Source organism: Lathamus discolor, chromosome 2 (genome assembly GCF_037157495.1).
Source record: "Lathamus discolor isolate bLatDis1 chromosome 2, bLatDis1.hap1, whole genome shotgun sequence".
Taxonomy (NCBI): domain Eukaryota; kingdom Metazoa; phylum Chordata; class Aves; order Psittaciformes; family Psittacidae; genus Lathamus; species Lathamus discolor.
This window is the reverse complement of record NC_088885.1, coordinates 159,252,087-159,274,115: the sequence shown is the minus strand read 5'-3', so window position 1 is coordinate 159,274,115 and position 22,029 is coordinate 159,252,087. Positions and strand designations below refer to the sequence as shown.

The 22,029-nt window shown below is 49.7% G+C and overlaps 1 protein-coding gene and 1 long non-coding RNA gene across 2 annotated transcripts in view; one reads left to right on the top strand and one right to left on the bottom strand.

The window, feature by feature from the left end:
* The window catches only part of LOC136008998 (uncharacterized), a 34,888-nt gene extending 28,858 nt beyond the window's left edge, over nucleotides 1-6,030 (bottom strand). The window contains exon 1 of the long non-coding RNA XR_010610303.1: nucleotides 5,769-6,030. This is a non-coding gene — a long non-coding RNA (uncharacterized LOC136008998). The remainder of the gene's footprint in view (nucleotides 1-5,768) is intronic.
* Nucleotides 6,031-12,859: 6,829 nt separating this feature from the next.
* On the top strand, nucleotides 12,860-19,429 carry LOC136008992 (lymphocyte antigen 6E). Its single transcript, XM_065669053.1, has 3 exons — nucleotides 12,860-13,244; nucleotides 17,413-17,532; nucleotides 18,602-19,429. Exons 1-3 carry the CDS (start codon nucleotides 12,869-12,871, stop codon nucleotides 18,808-18,810), a joined length of 705 nt encoding a protein of 234 aa, XP_065525125.1. The 5' UTR covers nucleotides 12,860-12,868; the 3' UTR covers nucleotides 18,811-19,429.
* The last annotated feature ends 2,600 nt before the right edge of the window (nucleotides 19,430-22,029 follow it).

Here is a 22,029-nt window from a genome sequence, read left to right as displayed (position 1 = left end):
ACTTCTTCCCTGAAAATATATTGTGTGCTTTCAGAAACCTCCAGGAAAGATGGGCTCAGAGCCAAAGCCGTTACTGTCTTAACCACCAGGCAAGCTGGCACAGGACAGGGGAAGCAGAAGGAGCAATTGATATCTCCACCAGTTTCAGTGGATGTCGCAAGGCAAAGACGTGGCGGGTGAGACCAGCTGGTGGGGAGGAAATGAGTCAAGAGAAGCCCATTGAGGCTGGTGGCATGTGGGGGACCAGGATGGGCAGAGAAAATGAGGGGGAGCAAACCTCATCTGTGCCATAGAGCAGTAGAGTGGGAATTGCTGCAGGGTTTGGAAGGAGGGATGCTCTGCCCTGAATCAAGGTGAAACCAGCAACTACGGCTGAGGACTCCCTTTTGTGATGTTCCACTTCTCCATTGGGATCCATGGCAACTGGGCACTCTAAGGAAGCTGCTTGGTTCTGCTCACAGGGACTTTTTCCTGCTTGCAGATTACTGCATGCGTCATACCCCCTTGCAGGCCCTTATTGCCTCCCTAGCCCTTCCCCTCCTCTTCACTACACCAGTGCAAGAGCTGCCTGCTGATAGCACCCAAACGGAGGTTGCCTCCCACCAGATGAAATGAACAGAGGGGTTCCTGGGTCTCCTCATCCAGAAATATAGAAGAACCTTTTCTTTTCTGGAAGTTTCTGGATGCCAAAGCTCCAGATCATACCAGGATTATGCTGATCGATCCTTTGCAGGTTTGCACTGAGTTTAAAAGGTTTTACTCATTGCATTGCCAGTCACACCACCACCCATCCGGTTCCTGGACTGAAAGCGCACTGTGAATGAGGAGCTGAAGGTCTCTGACAGTGAGTATGGGGGTAGGATTTAGGAATGGACTTTGCCAGAGCTGATGCTCTGAGTGGGAAGTCAGTGAAATTCTTTCAAATAAAGAAGAAATAGGGACACTTAAAAGCTGTCCTTCTTGATGGGGGTGAGAAATGGGGTATGTGTTGGTCTGAACTACAAAGTCAAAGCTCCCTTTCCACACTGGTAGCTGTGGCTAGAGGAAGGTGCAGGTAGAAGATCAAAGCTCCTGTGGTGTAGGAGCTTAGGCACAGCCAACTCTCTCCTTCCTCCATGGGAGGAATCAGTCACATTCACCTCTTCAAATGAAGCTGCAATGTGAGGTTTCATTGGTGGTGCTCTCCAGACTTAGTTGTTCTTGTAAGAAGACATCCAGGTGATGGTTGGAGGTGCAACTTCAACACAGGATTCTCACAACAACGTTTGAGCTGCACATAGGGAGTCAGGAGATGTGTTTCTGCTTCCAGCCTGGAGTATGTGCAGAGTAAAAGGGTAGAAAGGTATGGAGACACTAACCACATCTAACACAAGAGCAAAAGAGCTACTTTGCTGCTGCAGATGTTCATGAGGTTGACATGGATCAGCCAACTAACACATCAAAAGCAAGAACATTAAAATGAATTGAGACATCAGGTGCAAGCAAATCAAAGGTTGGGTTTTCAATATGAATATGCACATCCATGAGGAATATCAGCCAAACTAAGTGGTATCCAGGCACGGAGATATTGATATAAGTAGTATTTGGCTTCTATTGTAGCCACCAAACCCATCCTGTTTCACCTGCTCCTGTTCCTTTGCAATAGGGTAATCTGGGTGTCTAAGAAGATCGGATACCACCAAGTGCAGGATCCATAGAATAGTTACGATTGGAAAGGACTTTAAGATTAAACAGTTCCAACCCCTTGTCATCATTATAGAGGATGGGGGAAACGCTGGGGACATACAGAGGAGTCAACCCACACCCTGGTCTTGGAAAAAACTCTTAAATATATCATAGAATAGAATCATAGAATCATAGAATAGTTAGGGTTGGAAAGGACCTCAAGATCATCTAGTTCCAACCCCTCTGCCATCCCCTAAACCATCCCACCCAAGCCTTCATCCAACCTGGCCTTGAACACTGCCAGGGATGGAGCACTCACAACCTCCCTGGGCAACCCATTCCAGTGTCTCACAACTCTAATGAGAAAGAATTTCCTCCTTATATCCAATTTAAACTTCCCCTGTTTCAGTTTGAACCCGTTACCCCTTGTCCTGTCACTACAGTCCCTAATGAAGAGTCCCTCTCCAGCATCCCTATAGGCCCCCTTCAGGTACTGGAAGGCTGCTATGAGGTCTCCACGCAGCCTTCTCTTCTCCAGGCTGAACAGCCCCAACTTCCTCAGCCTGTCTTCATACGGGAGGTGCTCCAGTCCCCTGATCATCCTCGTGGCCTCCTCTGGACTTGTTCCAGCAGTTCCATGTCCTTTTTATGTTGAGGACACCAGAACTGCACACAATGCTCCAGGTGAGGTCTCACAAGAGCAGAGTAGAGGGGCAGGATCACCTCCTTCGCCCTGCTGGTCACGCTCCTTTTGATGCAGCCCAAGATACGGTTGGTTTTCTGGCCTGCGAGCGCACACTGCAGCCGGCTCATGTTCATTTTCTCATCGACCAGCACCCCCAAGTCCTTCACCGCAGGGCCGCTCTGAATCTCTTCTTTGCCCAATAATCTCTTCTTTGCCCAATCATCACACAATTAGCAATGTGCAGGGGCTATCAAAGAGATGGGGCTGAACAGCAAGAACTCTGTGACAGATGGGTGTTATTCCCACCTGTGACAAGCTGGCAAAATCTTAGTTAGGATAAAAGTGGTACCTGTCACATAGCTCAGTGTTACTAAAGCTTTTGGCACCGTATCGCATGACAGTCTCATCAGCACAACTAAACACACTGTCTAGCTGAAATCATGAGCAAATAACTGTCAACAGTTTGCTGTCAAGCTGGAATGATCTATGAAACAAGGTCTTCTGTTGCTTGGCACGGCTCTGGTACGATGCAATGTTTTAATTACCAGCTTGAATGATGGATTAGAGAATAAGTTCATGGAGCTTGAGGGTGACAAAGGGAGAGAATCTGCAAAGAGGGGAGTTCTGGGTGATGCGGGTAAATGGAAGCGATGGTTTGAGGAGGATGTAGCTCAGGAAGGACAAACACAGAGCTCTACCACTAGCGTGGATCAGCACAAATGGAGGAGGAGGATATCCCCCTTGCAGCAAGCTGCCAGAAAAAGAAGCTGCAGTTTTAACTGGTCACAGGTTTAACATGTCAAACAGGGAAAAAACTAAGAAAAAGAAGGTAGAATTCCTTTTTGGAATACTACAATTCATTGGAAGGTCTTACATATTACACTAGGAAGTGTAAACTGGCATGTGATGGGGTGAGATCCTTCCAGTCTCTTCTCCAAAGGGAAGGCCTATGCACCTCCATTCTCCCCAGTTTTTGCTTTAGGGCTCACACAGCATCAAAGGAGCTTTTAGATAGGATCAGAAAGACTTCCTAGTGTCTAATGAATGGTAAAGAGCTGGAGAACTGCCTCGAGCATCAGCAGCTTCAGCATCATTACCAAGATGCATCAAAGCATGCGAGAAAAATACTGTCCTCAGCATCTTACTGGTGTTTCCACTGTGGGTTGAGAGTGAGTTCAGTTGCCTCTCCTGGTTCTCTCAGCCTCCTTTCTGTCATTCCTATGTACCTGTTGTTGGTGCTGGCTCCCTTCACTATAGCAAAATTGGGATGTTCAGGCTTGATTTTTTGTCACAGGTTAAAGCCATTCCCCTTGGCCTGTCCCTACAGGCCCTTGTAAAAAGTCACTTTCTGATGGCTTGGAAGGTACAAGATCAAATGTCCCCACAAAACGCAACTATTTCTGACACGGAGCTGAGTGGCTGATGGTAGAGGAAAGCATATCCATTCCTGGGACTCACTTAGGAATGGGCTTCAAAAGGACATGGAGAAGAAGGTCTCAGAAGAGCAGCTCATTTCAGATGTCATTGACATTATGTTCATGATGTTGATAGGACACTGCAATAGCTCAGACACCTCTGTTGAACTGCACTTGTTTTGGATGCTGCTGCCCTCAAAGCATCTTCAGCTTCTGAGAACAGATCAATCTCTGAGGACGTGGCTGGGTATGAATATTGTTAGCTCATAGACAGACTCTATTTGTGGGCCTGTGGCATTATTTTGCAGGTGAAGCACTAATAACAGCTCATGTCATGGTGATGGAAAAAATCCACTGACCTCTTTCTATCTACATTCTCAGCATTACTCATGGGGTGGAGCTGTACTAGTGTCCTGGCTTAGCCCTAACCAGCGACTAACCTTAACCAATACAGTCTCTTGCTCAGTCCCCCATGGTGGGACTTTGGGCTCCATCTGTTATGGTGGTCACCTAGGACAGGAGAGGTGGTGTGTTGTGTGGAGTTACTGGGCACCAATGCCAGCTCACCAATATCACTGCTGCACTTGTGCTGTTCCACATAGGATTTGTCCTCCACTGCTTCAGGTGGTTCCTGCTGTAGTAATTCCTATAACATGCATCTCAGGTCCCAGGTTATACAATCTAAAGGTATTTCCATGACAATCTCCACCCATGGTCCCTTTGGATCAGACCACTGGGTCTAACACTGCATTTAACTCCTCCTCTTGCCCCTGCTCTGGTTTGGACTTATCCACAGACTGCAGTCCCTTAGGGTTGTACCTGCTCTAAGTGAAGCTTTATCTATGAGCCAAGGTCTCTTCAGGGCTATTCCTTCTGTGGTGCAGACTTCTCCATAGCCACAGTCTCCTTGAGATGTACATGTTCCAGTGTGGCCTTATCCATGGGCCACAGTCCCTTCAGAAGTTAACTTGTTCCAACTTGGGCTCATGCACAATCACTGATGCATCAAGGTGTACCTATTGCAGCATGGATTTATCCACAGCCATAGATGCTTTGAGGTGTAGCTTCTCCAGCATGGACTTATCCTTGGACCACAATGCCTTCAAAGGTACATAGAATCATAGAATACTTAGGGTTGGAAAGGACCTTAAGGTATCCAGTTCCAAACCCCTACCATGGGCAGGGACACCTCACACTAGACCATGTCACCCAAGGCTCTGTCCAGCCTGGCCTTGGACACTGCCGGGGATGGAGCATTCACAACTTCCCTGGGCACCCTGTGCCAGTGCCTCAGCACCCTCACAATAAAGAATTTCCTCCTTATATCCAATCTAAACTTCGCCTGTTTAAGTTTTAACCCATTACCCCTTGTCCTATCACTCCAGTCCCTAATGAAGAGTCTCTCCCCAGCATCCTTACATCTGCTGCAGCATAGATATAACCACAATGTCTTTGAGGTGTCCTGCTCTTGCATGGACTCATCCATAGGTCACAGTCCCTTCCATCAATGGAGTTCCAGCCTGCCCAGTAAAGCAGCACAGAAGCAGCAGCGATGCCCTGGCCATCTCCCAGCCCAGGCACGTGGCCATTGCCCTTATATCACAATGTTCCCAGGCACAGCACAGTAACACGATAAAGCAGTACAATGGTACAGCAAGCAGTGAAAACGAAAAGTAGCCACTAACAAACACTAGATTCTACTATACAGCAAGACAAGCAAGCCCCATATCAAGCACAGAAGCCTGGCAATTAATAGCTAAATAGCAATAACAGCTATAAATTCAAACCAGCACATTCCAATCAAATCTGTCATTATCTCAAACCCTTCAAGCCTCACACTGGGTACCAAAAAGGACTGTCATAGTTTAACCGTGCCCTGAGTGGGATGGGAGAGAGAATCAGAGGAGTAAAAGCAAGGAAACTTGTGGGTTGAGATAAAGACAGATTAATAAGTAAAGCAGAAGCTGAACAGACAAGCAAAGCAAAACAAGGAATTCATTCACCTCTTCCTCTCATCAGGCAGGGGCTCAGCCGTCTCCAGGAAGGCTCCATCACGTGTAATGGCGACTTGGGAAGACAAACACCATCACCCCGAATGTCCCCTCCTTCCTTCTTCTTCCCTGAGCTTTATATGCTGAGCATGGTGTCATAAAGCACGGAACATCCCTTGGGTCAGTTGGGGTCAGCTGTCCTGGCTGTGTCCCCTCCTGACTCCTTCTGCATCCACAACCCATTCGCTACTGGGGTGGCATGAGGAGCAGAAAAGGCCTTGACTCTGTGTGAGCTCTGCTCAGTGATAATGAAAACATCCGTGTTATCACCACTGTTTCCAGCACAAATCCCAAACATAACCCCGTACCAGCTGCTACGAAGAAAACAACTCTCTCAGCCAAAACCAGCACAATAAGGGAAATGACTGAGAGAGGAATCTCAGAGTTCCAATGGGGAAGTTTCTATGTAGGCTAAAATGAGGTCCTCAGCATCTCATTGGTATCTCCACTAGGGCTGGAGAAGGAACTCACTTGTCTCTCCTGATCATCTCCTGTGCTTCATTCCCATGTACCTTATGTATCATTCCTGTGTACCTACGAACCCCTGCTGATTCCCTGCATTGGAGCAGAACTGTGATGTTCAGGCTTGACTTTGCCCTATCATAAAATCACAGCATGGTTTGAGTTGGAAGGAACCTTAAAGCTCATTCAGTTCCAACCCTTGCCATGGGCAGCGACACCTTCCACTAGACTGGGCTGTTCAGAGTCAAATATATTGCGATGTCTTGAAGCAAAGGTGACCCAAAGATGCCTTTCCATTGACATCATGTAGGAACTTTACTCCAGAGGTTGTTCAACCTCCAGAACACCTCCAATCAACAGTAAAAGCAATAGCAGTGCTGAGGCAGTGAGTGTAATATGAATGATAAATGGTTTTCTCCCTTTCCAGCTTATTTCTTACCTAGGGAAGTCCTCAGGCACCACACAAAGGGGTGACAGGGGTTGGATCTTCCTTTGCCCACAAAGGCCAGTAACAGGCACTGGCTCTATGCCCAATGCTCACAATAGCTCATCTGGAACCTTCCTCCAGCTCCAGGGCCTGCTCCAGCATTAGATATTAATCAGCAATTAGATAACATGCAGACACTGTTCCTGGGAAGCAGAAACTCCCTTCTGCAGCCTACAGGAAATGAATGCAATAAAACTCACTGTGGCATCTTCCGGGAGAAGAAAGCAATTTGATCATACCAAATCTCAAACAAAGTTCATTTTGCGCTCATCCTTACAGGTTTAATTTGATCCCTGTTCTCACAAGCACCGACATGATGATCTGGCCAGTATCACTTCTATGCCATAGGTAGCCATGATGAGAAGCTAAACGGTTCTCATCACGAGGTGCTTGGCAGAGCACAACAAACTTGTTTTGGGCTTGTCTTTCACAGCTTTTACAGGAAGGATGCAGTTTTGGCTCTCTTTCCCTTTAATTTTGCTCCTCTTCTGTGAAATTCCTGAATCTCCCAGCCCTTTTGTTTCCTTTATCCAAGATTTTTATGGCTCCCACCCTGTTCTTTGTCTTCTGAAGACTCTTATCTCAGGTCAGTTTGTTCCTCCTTTTTATTTGAATGAAGTCAGATGGAGGGTGCTCTACAGCACACAACACATGCCTTTCCTTTTAACCCTTGCTCTGCTGGTTCTTCCTCATGCTTTAATACGCTTGCACGCTCCCACTCCTATGTCTTCCATGCCAAACTTCACATTTGTACTACAAATACCCTGCCTGCAGCTTCCCTGGAGCCTGGTGAGTTCCTTGTTTACAGAGAGGCACATATATTGATAGAAGGGATGGGAAAAGGCCTGAAAAGCCTCTTCCCTCCCCAAAACAACCTAGTGGTCACTGCTGTGAGAGAGATGCCCCCAGGCACAGGAACCTTTGCAGGTCAAAGCAAAATGATATTGATGGGTCAAAAGAGGCCAGGACAGGAATCAGGGCTACAACATGGGTCCGAAGTTCACCCAGGAGATGGAGATAGGACTGGAGACAGGTATACCCACTGAATAGCTCAAAGGCCATCAGCTGAGAGGATGGGAGACAAGGTCACAACCGGGGTCCAGTGGCTATCACAAGGCCAGAAACAGAGCCTGAAGACAAGCTACCTATAGCACAGGTCCAAGGTCCATCCAGGAGATGGCTGGAGATGGGCACGCTTGCAGCATAGTCCTGGCAAGGACAAAAGGCTCAGATCTGAGCTTAAATGGGGCTCCTGGGCCCATGGGCACAATCTGAAGTGATCCCTGGTGAGTCTGGTCAGGGCATTTAAGGTCTATGGATCCACATGAGCCCATTCATAGAGGAGCCAGTTTATATGCTGAGATATTATCTCTTATAATCTCTTATAATGCTGGATCACACTCAGTGACCTTTCAATCCAGATCTTCCAGAACACTTCCAGAAGCCTGGAGAGATCACAGCAACAACCAGGGTTTAACCTTTAGCCTAATGACCCCTCCTTAAAGCTTCACAATCATTTTCCTGTTGAAAGCCTGGAATAAACAAGTAGGACAGGATGAGTCATGCAGAGGAGGTGTGAGAATATGGATGTCTTGGGTACCGACTGAGCATGCACCAGCCAGTGAACTGCCTTCACCTCAACAGCTCTTGGGAGAGAAGGAAAACGAAAGCATTGCTGTCAAACAGAAATGAAAGTACATAAATCTGAGAGCCTGATTGTGACTGGAGGTTGTGCTTTAGGTGGGCAGATGAAAGTCTGTTCCAGTAAAGGGTGCAGCCCGAAGGTGCACTTGGTAACGTGCCCACTTTTTCAGGAACCCATGAAAAAAACCTGTGTCTCGAGCATCCTTGGGTGATCCAAGATTGTTCCTGAAGGTCTTCAGGGCAACTCTGATCCAGAGCAATGAGAAGAGGCTTCAGGAGGAGAAACACCCAGGGGTGGGACGATGGGGAAGGGATGGCATATTGTCAGCCCTCTCATTCAGGCAGATGGAGCAGGATAGCGTGAGCAGGAGGCTCAGGGATGGTGCATCACAACTCCAGCACTCTTTGCTGTGTAGAAGGCTATGCCACATCTGCGGTAGTGAGCACCTTTAGGCCATGAGTATGTTGCAGCAGCCTGCTCTGTGCATAGGAGACTGAGAGGAAACACCTCACAGCAGTGATGGAGATCTTGGGATCCTGCTCGTTCAGGCTGGAGAGGACCATGTCCTCCCACTCCTCTGCTCTGCAAAAACAATACTGCACATTTCGCAGTGAGACAGCTTTGGGAGGTGGGACACGACTCCTCCATAGAGCAGTCTCCATCCTCTCCAGCAGAAGTGGAGTCTGGATGATTCTTATCTCCAGGGAACGATGTAACTATGGCAAATGAATGACTTTGAAATGACTGATTTTGTCCCCTCCCCATGGTACCTCTGCCAGCCTGTATCAGCAGGTTTGCTCCACAAGCCAGTTCTGCTCCACTAACTAGGGAAACACCTCATTTGCAAATTCAGCTGGGGGCTCCGTGCCCCACAGAAACCCACGTGCACAGCCCTGCTGGGGGTTCAGGAAGTCTCACCCAAGCCCTGAAACAGAAACGTGGTGGTGGAGGAGACTGCGTGGCACCCGGCTGCATGAGTCATGGAATGCTTTGGGCTGGAAAGGATCTGAAGATCATCCAGTTCCCAGCCCCTGCCATAGGCAGATGCACCTCACACTAGACCATGTCACCCAATGGCTCTGTCCAACCTGGCCTTCAACACTGCCAGGGATGGGGCAGCCACAGCTTCTCTGGGCACCCTGTGCCAGCACCTCAGCATCCTCACAGTAAAGAACTTCTTCCTTATCTCCAACCTGAACTTCCCCTGTTTCAGTCTGAACCCATCACCCCTTGTCCTATCACTCCAGTCCCTGATGAAGAGCCCCTCTCCAGCATCCTTGTAGCCCCCTTCAGACACTGGAAGCTGCTCTGAGGTCTCCATGCAGCTTCTCTTCTCCAGGCTCAGCAGCCCCAATGTTCTCAGCCTGGCTCCATACGGGAGGTGCTCCAGCCCCTGAGCATCCTTGTGGCCTCCTTTGGACTTGCTCCAACAGCTCTGTATCCTTATGCTGAGGACACCAGAACTGCACACAGTGCTGCAAGTGGGGTCTCACAAGAGCAGAGTAGAGGGTCAGGATCACCTCCTTCAAAGCTGACCAAGCCTTTAGTGGGCCCATGTTTCAAGCTCAAACTCAGCACTGAAGCTTTGCAGGCCTAGTAAGCCTAATTTTAATTGCTGTACCCCTCTCTGCTACCCTTCTTAGTTGGTCCATGAATAGAACTGCAATACTCTTCATCTCTTGATTTTAGAACAAGCCATTTCACCTCATCATGCAAGAAAACCTTGCATGATTCACTCTAGCATCAGTTTGCTTTATGATCCAGCTGTTTCATAGAATAGTTAGGGTTGGAAAGGACCTCAAAATCATCCAGTTCCAACCCCCCTGCCATGGGCAGGGACACCTCACACTAAAGCATCGCACCCAAGGCTTCATCCAACCTGGCCTTGAACACCACCAGGGATGGAGCACTCACAACCTCCCTGGGCAACCCATTCCAGTGCCTCACCACCCTAACAGGAAAGAACTTCCTCCTTATCTCCTTTTCCCTTAAGTGTGTTTATGTGCCTGTGTTCACCTCTCCCAGCACAGACCACATTCCTATTGCTGGACTCCACCCCTGCTGCCTCCCTCTTCTTGTGAAGAGACCTTTTCTTGCCTTGCATTCACACTATGAAGCCAGTGGCTCAATGAAGCCCTCCAACAACGTGCAAGAAGAAAGGCTGGAGCATTCAGTGCAGTGATTTGCTGTGTGATGGTCTAGAACAGAAAGCCCTGACACCAGAGTCAGGGGATTGAGCTTTGTGCCATACCCTTGGTAAGAAGGTGGGAGATGCACACACAGACCAGCAAGCTTTCAAAGGGCTTCGTTTACCTGGAGCATCTTCGACCATAGTCCAGTTGCTCTGCTCACCTCTTCTTCTTGCCGCATCCTGTAATTAATGCTGTCCCAACCCAGCCATTTCAGCAGTATCGGGTGACTCCTGATCCCGTGGTGAGCTGTGTCCCCTGTGACTCTTAGGTCCTCTCTTTTCCTTCCTAGCAGCACACAGGTCCTCTCCAGGAAACAATGGAACTGATAAGGTTAAATTGTGGTGGGGAGAAAACCAGAAAGCTCAAGGCCCTTGTTCGCATCTCATGGGGTTGAGTGGAGTGTACAGGACATTGGAGGAACAGGAGAGCTGAAGGAACACATCATGGGTGATGGGGCCAAACTGAAATAGGGGAAGTTCAGGTTGGAGATAAGGAAGAAGTTCTTTACTGTGAGGGTGCTGAGGTGCTGGAACAGGGTGCCCAGAGAAGTGGTAAATGCTCCATCCCTGTGTTCAAGGCCAGGTTGGATGGGACTTGGACCAACCTGCTCTACTGTGAGGCACCTGTGCCCATGGCAGGGGGTTGGAACTGAATGATCTTAAGGTCCTTTCCAACCCAAACCATTCCATGTCTCTATTATTCTATGCTTTCCTGATACCCAGATATTAAACCTCAGGTGCTGCACCTCAAAGCTGAGATAAATCCTGCGTCATTGCTCATATATAGGCTACAAAAAGCCAGACTGACTCTTACGGGCACAACCTTGGTCTGACAGCGGGGTCCTGTGAGTGCATCTGAATCGCCACAAAGCTGAAGCTTCCCAGTTTCTTAGTGTTTGATTTGTAAACCAGAGAACGAAATGGTCCTAGCAGCCTGCGCCAGTGATATTAGACCACAGAAACACACCGCTCGCAGTCAGTTCCTGCTGGGAATACCTGGCAATGGCAAATAACACGGAGCCATAGAAGAGCAAACGGAAGCGGGGGGATGCAGGCACTGATTTGTTTTCCATGTGGAGGACTCTGAACACGCTCTGACAAGTCAGGAGCTGGGATTTCTTCTGGCAGATGCATTTGCCAGGGAATGCTGATTATGCAGAATTAAACCCATCTGTGGCATGCAGTTTGTCAAACCTGCTCGTGTCTTGCTGGCTCACCAGCCGTTTCCTCTACTCCCAGCCTTCCTTGACAGCCAAGGTCCCTCCCGCAATGCCCTGCAGCTCATTTCCTAGAGGACTTCAGTTATTTCTATGGGACCTACTGAACCTGGGCCTCTTCAACAAAGCTTCCTGGTGTATTACGCTCTGAAACTCATCCTACCAAGCAGCCCAGGCTGTCCCTTGCACCACAGCCCTTGTATCTTTAAGCTTCCCAATCCTGTATGTCTAATCCCATTTAGGCTCTGGTAAACAGCTAGGGAAGTTGGTTCTCTATGTGCTTGGATGGGGCTGCACATGCAGAGGGGTTATACATGAAGAGGGGCTGTTATGCATGCAAGGGGCTTGCATGTAGGAGATCCATGCATAAAGGGAGTCCTGCACACATGGGTTTGTACATGCAGGATGTGTGCATTCAGGGTGGTTGTTAATGTATGATGGGGTAGTGCTCGGGGGATCTGTGAATGAAAATGCACAGAGGAGGAGAAGAGGCATGAATGCAGCAGGTCCTTGCAGGTGAAGCGAATTAGGGATGTGCTTGAAAAGGGTTATGCATAATTGGGGTCTAGCATGCAGGGAGCCCTCCTACCCTGTCTCTTTCCTCAGGGAAACAGAGAGGACCTGAAAGAGCACAAGTGTGATGGGGAACGGCTGAGGGACCTGGGCGGGGGGGTTCAGTGTGGAGAAGAGAAGGCTCACGGGGGCCCTAATGGCTCCCTACAAGTGCCTGACAGGAGGATGGAGCCAGGAGGGGCTGGGCTCTGCTCCCAAGGAACAAGGGATGGGACAAGAGGAACCGGCCTCAAGCTGCACCAGGGCAGGTTTAGATGGAGCTGAGGAACAATTCCTGCCCCAGAGGGTGCTCAGGCATTGGAACAGGCTGCCCAGGGCAGGGCTGCAGTCACCGTCCCTGCAAGGGTTTGCACACTGTGGAGACGAGGCCTCAGTGCCATGGGTTAGTGGTGGCCTTGGCAGTGCTGGGGAATGGTTGGACTTGATGAGCTTAAAGATAATTTTCCAACCTTTTTTTTTTTTCTATTATTCCATAAAATGGGGATGGAAAAAGTCTTCGGGGCGAGACGAGAGGAGAGCTGGTTCTGCTCCATCGAGTCTCTAACCCCCCTCTTGGCGGCCTCGGCGCTGCCAAGCCGAGCCGCCTCGGTCGATCCGGAGCCAGGAGGGGGCTGGCCTCCGGCCCCGGTTCTCCGGAGCGGGGAAACGAAACCAGGAACGGCCGGGGGAGGCGGCGGGGGGAGGCGGTGCGGGTCGCGGTTCGGCCCGCTGGGCGGGGCCGCTGTCATTTCCCCGCCCCCTGCTGCCAGCCCTGCGCGCCGCTCGCTGCCTTGCGCATCTCGCTGGCCCCACCGCCGCACCATGAAGGCGCTTCTGTTCGCTGTGCTGGCTGCGGTGCTGTGCGTGGAGAGAGGTAAGGGGGAGAGGGATGCTCACACTACGTTCCTACAACCATCACTTCTTCCCGGGGTGCCCCAGTCCTTCCCCAGCCCTGGATTTGGGAGCAGATGGGGCTGTGTTTGTGTGCTGCGTCTTGCAGGGTGGGTTCTGGAAGTTGAGGGTTGGAAAGGAGCTGCGGGGGATAGAGCTGAGCCGTGCTGCGGTTTAGCCCGGGGTTCGGGGGTGTCTTTTCAAGACCTGCCTCGCAGCAGTGTCCCTCCTGAAGCACGAACTTCAGGGCTCTTGTGCCAGTGTAAGTGCGCATCTCCAGCTGTGCATGGAGGTATTTTGGAGGTTTTCCCAGTTGCAGCTCGAACAAAGACCAGGGCCGGCTCCGCTCCCCCCTTTTCGGTACAGCGAGCCGGGATAACGGCGCCGGAACGGGCAGAGATGTAGTCAAGGGGAAGGAGGGTGGAGGGGAGATGGAGCCCAGCCGCGGCAATGGCTGATGGAGCAAAGTCTGGCCAGAGCCAGTCGTGATTCTGGCTACTGCTGCACACACCCCCCCCCCCCCCCCATCCTTCGGGGCAGGCAGTGGTGGCCAGCGTGTGGGGCGGTGACCCCCAAGGGACCATGCCCTGTGGAGCAGCATCATCTTGGGGCTGCCAACCACGCTGGGGAGAACGTGCTTCCTGTTGCTGGGTGTTAAACCGCAAGTTATCCGAGTTGCAGGGTCTGCAATCCCCGCCTTCCCATCGACTCCATTTCTGACTATCCAAACTCCATGGGGCGGTCCAAACCCCCATATTGTTTCCATATGTCGATGTTCGGAGAAGCCAAACAAAGAGCAAACGGGAGAGTTTTGGGCCTTGCTCTAACACGGGCCCTCCTTGTCTCCTGAGGACACCGGTGAGAAGAAACTAGTTGCTTGCTGCCCTTCCTATGCCCCGTTCCCTTTGGGATCCGGGAAGCAACTGGCAATCCAAGCGTTGGGTCTGGGTTTGAGGCCAGCTGGCGTGTGCTCAGTTCCAGCTGGGAGGATGGGCTGTCCAGGCCAAGGCTGTTAAGAGGTTTCATTTCCCCCCCTTCCAAAAACCCCTTTCGGCTTGAAAGTAAGTTCTTAGCCAGGCAAAAGGGTTGGCTCCAGGTAGCTTTAACTCCAAACGCTTCCAGCACATCCAAAGCTATTGTAGATGAGCTTTACCCCCTGCTTCAAGTGTCCTAAAGATCTTGCATATACATAAGGATCTTTTCTAAGAGCTATGGAAAAGGAAAGAGCTCTCGGCACAGGGACTGAATTGAAGAGGTGCCGAAGCAACAGCGTTTTTCACTGCTGCTCAGCTTCAGAGCGGGTTTTTAAAGGCTTTTCTTTCCCTTTTCTCCTTGCTCTATGCGAGAATGGATCCAACCTCTTATCTGAGGAATTCCCCCAACTGATTCCGCTCTGATTTAGGAGCTCTTTGTTCCTCAGAGGAGCTGAGCAGCAAAGGAATAAACACATGGATTCTTGTGCACTTGGTGAATATGAGGCTTCCCTTTCGCATTGTTCAGTCTTGGGCCTTTATTTCCCCTCTTTTCTTTTCCTCCTTACAGCCTTGAGCTCCAACTCTTTGCTCTGTCTCCAGCTGGGGCACAATCCTGCTACTCCTCTTGTGCCTTTTGTCCAAAGCACTCAGCCTGTTTGCTCTCTTTAACTCTGCGGTGGGTTGTGCAGTGATGTGCTTTGCTGGGGCAGAACGTGGCACCGGTTCTGAGTTATTCCCTCTTAAACTATGTTGAAAGACTTGCTTCTCCTGGGAAGATATTGTCTATATTAAGGGGTAATGTGCAGGTGTGACAAAGGAAAACAGGGGAATAGGTAGGAGATGCTGTGGTAGGAGCATAGATTTAGTCACGTGGCAGTAAATTTCATGCCTAAAGGTGCCTTTGTGTGCATGTACAAGTATTTCTCATGTGTTCGTATCTGGAATCTCTTAAGCCTCAATGAATAGCACTGCACCCCTCGACTCCTGCGTTCAGCGTAGTGAGCAAATGCGTATGGGAACACATGTCCTGCCATAATGCCCACAGGAAGCCTGTAATCCACATCATTCCTGGTTGCAGGCGGGGTTCCCCTGCAATGGGATGAGTCAATTTGCCTCCTCAGTTTGCCCTCAGGATGGTTGCAAGGAGAAGGGTTTGGGGTAGGTCACTCCAGAGACTGAAGAGCAGAAATGTGCTGGGAACAATGGAGCAGCAGGGAGCTGGGCTAAACTCTGAGGTTCCAGACTTGAGTTTTGGACAACCCATGGGCAATGACACCCAGGGACAATGACAGGCTGTAGACTTAATGCCTGGCTCTGCCCTCCTCCTCCTGTCATAGATCCAGAGGCAAGGTTCGCTGATGCATCTCCCCTGGGGCTTTTGATTCAACTGGTGGCCCTGTAATCCTGGTGCTGTGTGTAGGTTGTGGCTGCTGCATTGGCATGCTCCGGTTTTGTTGCAAGGGTCATTGGCACACTGATGATCATTGGAATATGTATGGGACAGCCCAGGAAATTCTTGCTTAGGGGGTTGTGCTGTTGGCTTTGTCTCCAAAGCAGAGTTGTTTGGCTGTCCTGATGTGATGTTCAGGATCTCCCATTAACCTGTTTCTTTAAGATTATGTTTTAATCTTCTTTCCCTGCCTTGGCCATGGCTGCCCAAAAGTCATTCCTCCAGAACTACTGGTATTTTTTTCCCCAATAAAAAGCTTTATTTTCCCAATAGAAACAGTAATCAGGAGAACCTCAAGAAGTCATTCAGTCCCATTGGTCATGCTGACCAGTATTTATCCATTCTTCCAAATACTCCATGACAGGGACTGCTGAGCCTCAGTGAGCTCTCCCAGGGCTTAGGATAATCTGTTTGTGGTGGGGCGGGAGGAGATAGGAAGAGCAGGAATGATGCTGCCTTGCACTTCCCATCTTGGATGAGCCCCCATTCCATTTTACATCCTGTTAACACAGCAGAGAAAGGCAGTGCCTCATGGGAGGGCTTGTCTGAGTGCTCAAAACAAACCTGATCTGTCTTCATATGTAGGTCAACAACTGCAGTGTGGCTGTGATGTTCTTGTATGTAAAATGCAGACAAGAGCATCCAGCCACTGCAGAGTGCATGTGTCCCTGCTGAGTCACAGGTCCAGGCTCCTTCTGCAACCATTTCCCACCTCTGAATGGGATGTTCCAATCTTTTCTCTTCCTTGGGTAGATCTGAGGGATGAGGGATGGGAAGCAGCTGGTTTAGTCCTCCTGCTGGCATAGGATAAGCCATCTTAGAGGACCTGCCATGGAGAAGGCATGGGTTTCTTTGCTATCCCCCTACTCCAACTTAAAAGCTTGGTTGCATACGCTGCCTTCATGGCGTTATAACTCCCTGGGGAGTGGGACAGGGCAGGTCCTTGCAGGTCCTTCTGCAGTGCTGCCTTGCTCTAGCTAAGAACTTGTTTCCACCACGGGCACTAACTCAAGCATAGCCTGAGCTTTGTACCCTGCTGCCAAAAGCAGGTCATGGGAAGCTCAAACCTGTGGTCATGCCTGGAGCATTTCCCGTCAATGCCCGTGGCAGTTGAGCTGAATAAACCCAGATCTCAGGCTCTAGGTTACAAGCCTGAACTTGCCTCTGCTGTTTAGCTTCAGGTTGGTAGCTGTACCTTGGGCCCATGTGTGGTGCAAACAGGAGCGTGCCATAAAGGTTTACCTGTGGTTGTATTGAGGCTGATCCTGCAAGAGCTCAAAATGCATCCGTTGTCATAGGATCATGGAATGGTTTGGGTTGGAAGGACCTTAAGATCATCCAGTTCCAACCCCTGCCATGGGCAGGGACACCTTCCACTAAAGCAGATTGCTCCAAGCCCCATCCAACCTGGCCTTGAACACTGCCAGAGATGGAGCATTTACAACTTCTCTGGGCACCCTGTTCCAGTGCCTCAGCACCCTCACGGTAAAGAACTTCTTCCTTATCTCCAACCTGAACTTCCCCTGTTTATCTTTAAACCCATCACCCCTTGCTTATGCTTGAACCCTTCACTTCGCCATTTTTTGGGGGGGAAAAACCTAAGGTAGATTGATACAGCCAAAATAGCAAGTGTGGCTGTGGCCACGTGCCATGTGTCAGCGATGGGGACCACCATGTCGAGAGCTCCTGCCTTCATCCCCTGACTGCTGTGTGCTTTTCTCTTGCAGCCCACACACTCATCTGCTTTTCCTGCTCGGATGCATCCTCCAACTGGGCCTGCCTGAAGCCTGTCAAGTGCGGGGAGAATGAAAACCACTGTGTGACAACATACGTCGGAGTAGGAATCGGTGAGTGCTGACAGGACCGGCATCTTCTGCCCCTCTTGGCTGCTCTCCCGGGTCTCCTCGTGAGCTGTGGGGAGGTTTTCCTCCCTTTGGGTGGGAGAAGGGGAAAAGTTCTGTGATCAGATTGAGTGTCGGACCATCCCAAGGGATTTAGGAGGGATGTGCTGCCAGACGGAGTCATGTTAAAGCCCACGTGCCTGCACCGACGCAGGGAATCCAAAGGGAATTCCGGAATGGGGGCAGGGAGCCTGCTGATGAATAAGTGAAAGTGTGGAGGATGCTGCAGGCTTCCTCTGGAGGAAGCTCCAGGGTTGCCCTTCCTGCTTTTTGCCCTGTGTTGGGGTTTAGTTCATCCCTCAGTCCTGCCTTTGCTTCTTCGCTCCCTGTGAATGAGGTGGGGTTGCCCGGAAGGGAGGTTTGCAGGTCTCCTCCCTAAGAGACAGGAAAGATCTGGTGGGGTCTGTGCTTCCTGATTGCTGCTCCTAAGGAAGCACCATTGCAGAGCCCAGAGCCCAGCTTGCAAGAGGGAGGGATGCTGCATGTCTGAGTTGCACAGCCCTTGATGTGGGTGGCTTGTGCGTGCACAAATGGAGGCAGGGAGCTTTTATAAACCTGTCGTCTTAGCGCAGTGCTAATGGTTTCCTATCTCCTGCTGCTAAGTGTAGGCTGTGCCTCTTGCAGCCAACGAGTGAAACGCAGACTTTACTCTTAAGTGCCTCCCTGGTGCTTTACGCCCCGTGTCTCGCTTGAGGAGTCCCAGGGTGAAGCTTGAGTGAGATACTTGAGATTCTTCACTGGAGCTGTTGTGGCCAAACTTTGGCTGATGGCCTGCAAGGGGTGTCCCTGGAGTGCTGCATGGCTTCCAGTGTCTGTAAGGGAGGTTATCATGGGTGTTGAGCTGGCTGAGTTTAATGTCATAGCCTGATGCTTAGAAGCACTTCATCCTCTCCATGCTCCTGTGATGCTTTGGCTATTTCCATGCTGTTGCTTCCTCTGCAGAGTAGGTGGAACATTCTAAACCCAATCTCCTTTTGCTTTTCTTTCTCCTCCTCTTACCTCACCCTAAATACAGGCGGCAAGTCTGGCCAGTCCATCTCGAAAGGATGCTCTCCCATTTGCCCCAGTGCTGGGATTAACCTTGGCATAGCGGCTGCCTCCGTGTACTGCTGCGACTCCTTCCTCTGCAACATCAGTGGTTCCAGCAGCGTGAAAGCCAGCTACACGGTCCTGGCCTTGGGGGTCCTCGTTAGCTTCATCTATATCCTCAGGGCTCACGAGTGATGGGGCTGGCCGAGGAAGAGCCGTCTTCCATAGGCTGTTGCAGGTCTCATTAGCCAATATCTTCTCTGTTGCTGTCTGCAAGGAGATCCTCTACTTCTCAACAGGCTTCCAAGGTGATTGTTTCCCAGACTTTATGCTCTTCCAGCATTGGAGACCTGGGCGGTTTGGCCAAGCTGTTCTCTTCCTTCTGTGGACATACCCCACTGCACTCTCACGCCTCCTTGGCAAAGGTGGATCGTTTTGGAAGGGTTTCTGCTTTTATACCTAATACTCCCCCTCACCCTCGTTTCTAAGGTTGGTTAAATCAAAGCTGGGACTCGCTGAGAACCGATTGAACCCCAGACACCACCCAGTCGAAGTGTTCAGACCTTCCTGCCTCTCACCTCTATGGAGGTGCCTGGCACTGGTGTGCTCCAGCACATGGATGGCCTGGGGATTGGGAATGCATGACCCAAAGGGAGACACATTCCCAGCCCCTTGCAGCTGCAGTCTCTTTTTTATAAAATCCTATTGTTTCTTCTGATGCTGGGCTGACTTTTCTGGAAAATGACATGTCCTTTTGTCCTTCCAAGCTCTGTAAGTGCCAGACCTGAATAAACATGCTCCTGTTGTTACCTGAGCTGGGACGTGTGCTGTGTGTGTTTCCTTGCTCTGGACGCAGAGATTAGAAAAGCTCTTATGGAAAACCCAAATGTTATGCCTGGCATGAGGGCTTCTTACCCTCTCAAGTGGCTTCATCTCAGCATTCCTTCCAGTTCACCTCTGAGCAGCAAGTCCGTTTCTTTCTGATCCACAGCCTGCTTCACCTCTCTTGGGAATCACCTTTTCCAGGTGCGATTCAGTGCAAAATGCCAGTTATCGTGGTCTGAATCAACCCCATCACTCCTAAAGGAGCAAGTGTGTGAAGAACAGGACCTCCAACAAGTAGTGTGCATGATACAAAGACTTGGTGCCTCAGTTTCCCCACTTTGGACTCATGATGGTGATAATGACAATGATACCTAAATGATCCAGGGCAACAGGTCTGCAAAACACAGTGAAGTCAATGGCAAAGATCCTTAGGTTCAACCTGCAATCCCTGGCTGATGGTGCAACATGGACTGCAGAAGGTGACCTCACCACCAACCCTGCCACTCCTGCTGTCCTTCAGCTCCCAGCATCTTCCCAGGTCTTCCAGCAATGCTGCTCCTCAAAGTTCTCAGCCATCCCATGGGAAGTGTGTCCTGCCATTTCTACTGGTTTCCTACCTGCTTTGCCTACCTGTGGACCTGCTCAACACAAACCAAGCCAAAACTGAGCCTTAAACTGTCAGGTGAAAGCTTGCTGTCACTTCCACTGATGGATCAGAGGTGCACTGGGCTTTTTGCTTCATCTAACAGCAAAAATGAAGTGTGACATTGGCACTCTTTAGTCATGCCCTCCTTGTATGTGGTTCTGTTTTCTGTCAAACAAGAAACAAAAGCTGCACACACTGATAAATTACACCTTTATTCCCACTTAAGTGAGTGATAAACAGCTTCTTTTGGAAAATGGGGTGCAGATGTATGGAAACATTAGCACCAAAAGTGGTTACATGCTTTTTCCTCCTCCTTCTCCCCATCTTTTAATTAAAATGACACATACTAATGACAGCCTTTACAACAGGAGGGACTGGTCCCATCGTGACATGACCCACAATTAGGTGAGGAGCTTGGTAAGAATGCATCGCTTGTCTCCTTGGTCCTTGGATGTGCCTTCCTCTGGTTAATACATCCTCCCTTGCCTGCTGGGACCACAGGGCTTGAGGTATGCCACCAACCTCTGCTATGCACATAGAGAACAGGGAAAACTGGGGAATACATGACTAGAAATGCAGTAAATATCCCCTAGTTTTCCTCTGCCTGAGCCTTTCTCCCAAGAGGGTTACAAATCTCATTTGCAGGGTTATTTTGTTCCCTGCCATTAGCTGTGAGTAGATGCTGTAGTGAGACTAAGGCGAACCTGAAGTACTCTACCTTGCACGTAATGAGGCTGTAACTCTTCTAAGTCACCTGGTAAAAGGTATCTTGGTTTTGAGCTCACAACACCTCTGCTGTGAGCGATTTAAAAGCCATCAGCATAACCACGTCCTGATGCCTCAGCATAGCTGGGTCCTGATGCTTGTTCATGCCTTTATGAGGCTCTTCAGGATGCCACACTGGACAGCCCTCTGGGCTAAAGCAACAAGCAGGGTTATGAGAGACCTGACTGTCTCCTCTAATGGCCATCTCCTTCCTGTTTCAGCAGATTTGCTCGTGCCAAGGGCTCAGTTATACAAGGGAGCAAGGGCTGGTGGGAGGAGCATTTAGCCAGCTACTTGCGCTATACGAATAACAAGTTATATTCATGCTATTGCCAGGGGACAGATCTGAAGGTCAGTTCACGCATGCTTTTAAGCCTATAGTTGATTAATAGATCGTGTTTTTCTTCCCTCTTCACTCTGTCTTCCTCATGTGCTGTATTCCTGTGCTCTTTGTAGATGGAAGAGGAGATATTTCAAACACGTGGCAAGGATCTCTTTGACAGATACATGTACATTTGAGAGAGCAGGAGGTTATGACAGCTTGTCAAATGTGAGAGAAGTTACTCAGCAATTGAATCCAAAGCATCCTATGATCATTTCTGCCAACTATCACATTTCTGGTCCAACTATAAGAGGATGTTTCTTTGCCCTCAAATACCCAGCAGCAGAAAACGTGAGAACCTTTAAAGCCCAGGAGTAAAAGGCCTGAAAATGCAGCTGTAGTAATTAAAACCATTAATAATAATAAGGAAATAAATAGTAAGACCCCAGCATTTATAGAGCACTGAAACTGGTGGCTTATTAAACGAAATGCCTGCTTTGGAACTTGAGGGCCATGGTGGGACAGCCCTTAAGTGCTTTGAATGTGTTTACTTGGTCTGTGGAATTCGAGAGGGAAATCTCAGCAGAGAACTTAGATCTTCATCTTTCCTGACATGATGAGAGGTTGTAAAGGGAGGCAGCTTTGCTCCAAACAGGTGTAAAATATCCTGGAACAGTTTTCATTGGGAAATAAGACCTTAAGTCAAATGTCTGCCTATTTTGGAGCTAATGAGAATATGGTTTCTGTGCTTCTGTCCTGGAAATGGCTGTATTTCAACGGCAGCTGCTGCTGTCTACCACTACGCCAGCGTTACAAGGGCTCTCGTTGTCTATTGTCTGTACATGCTCAAAGCTCA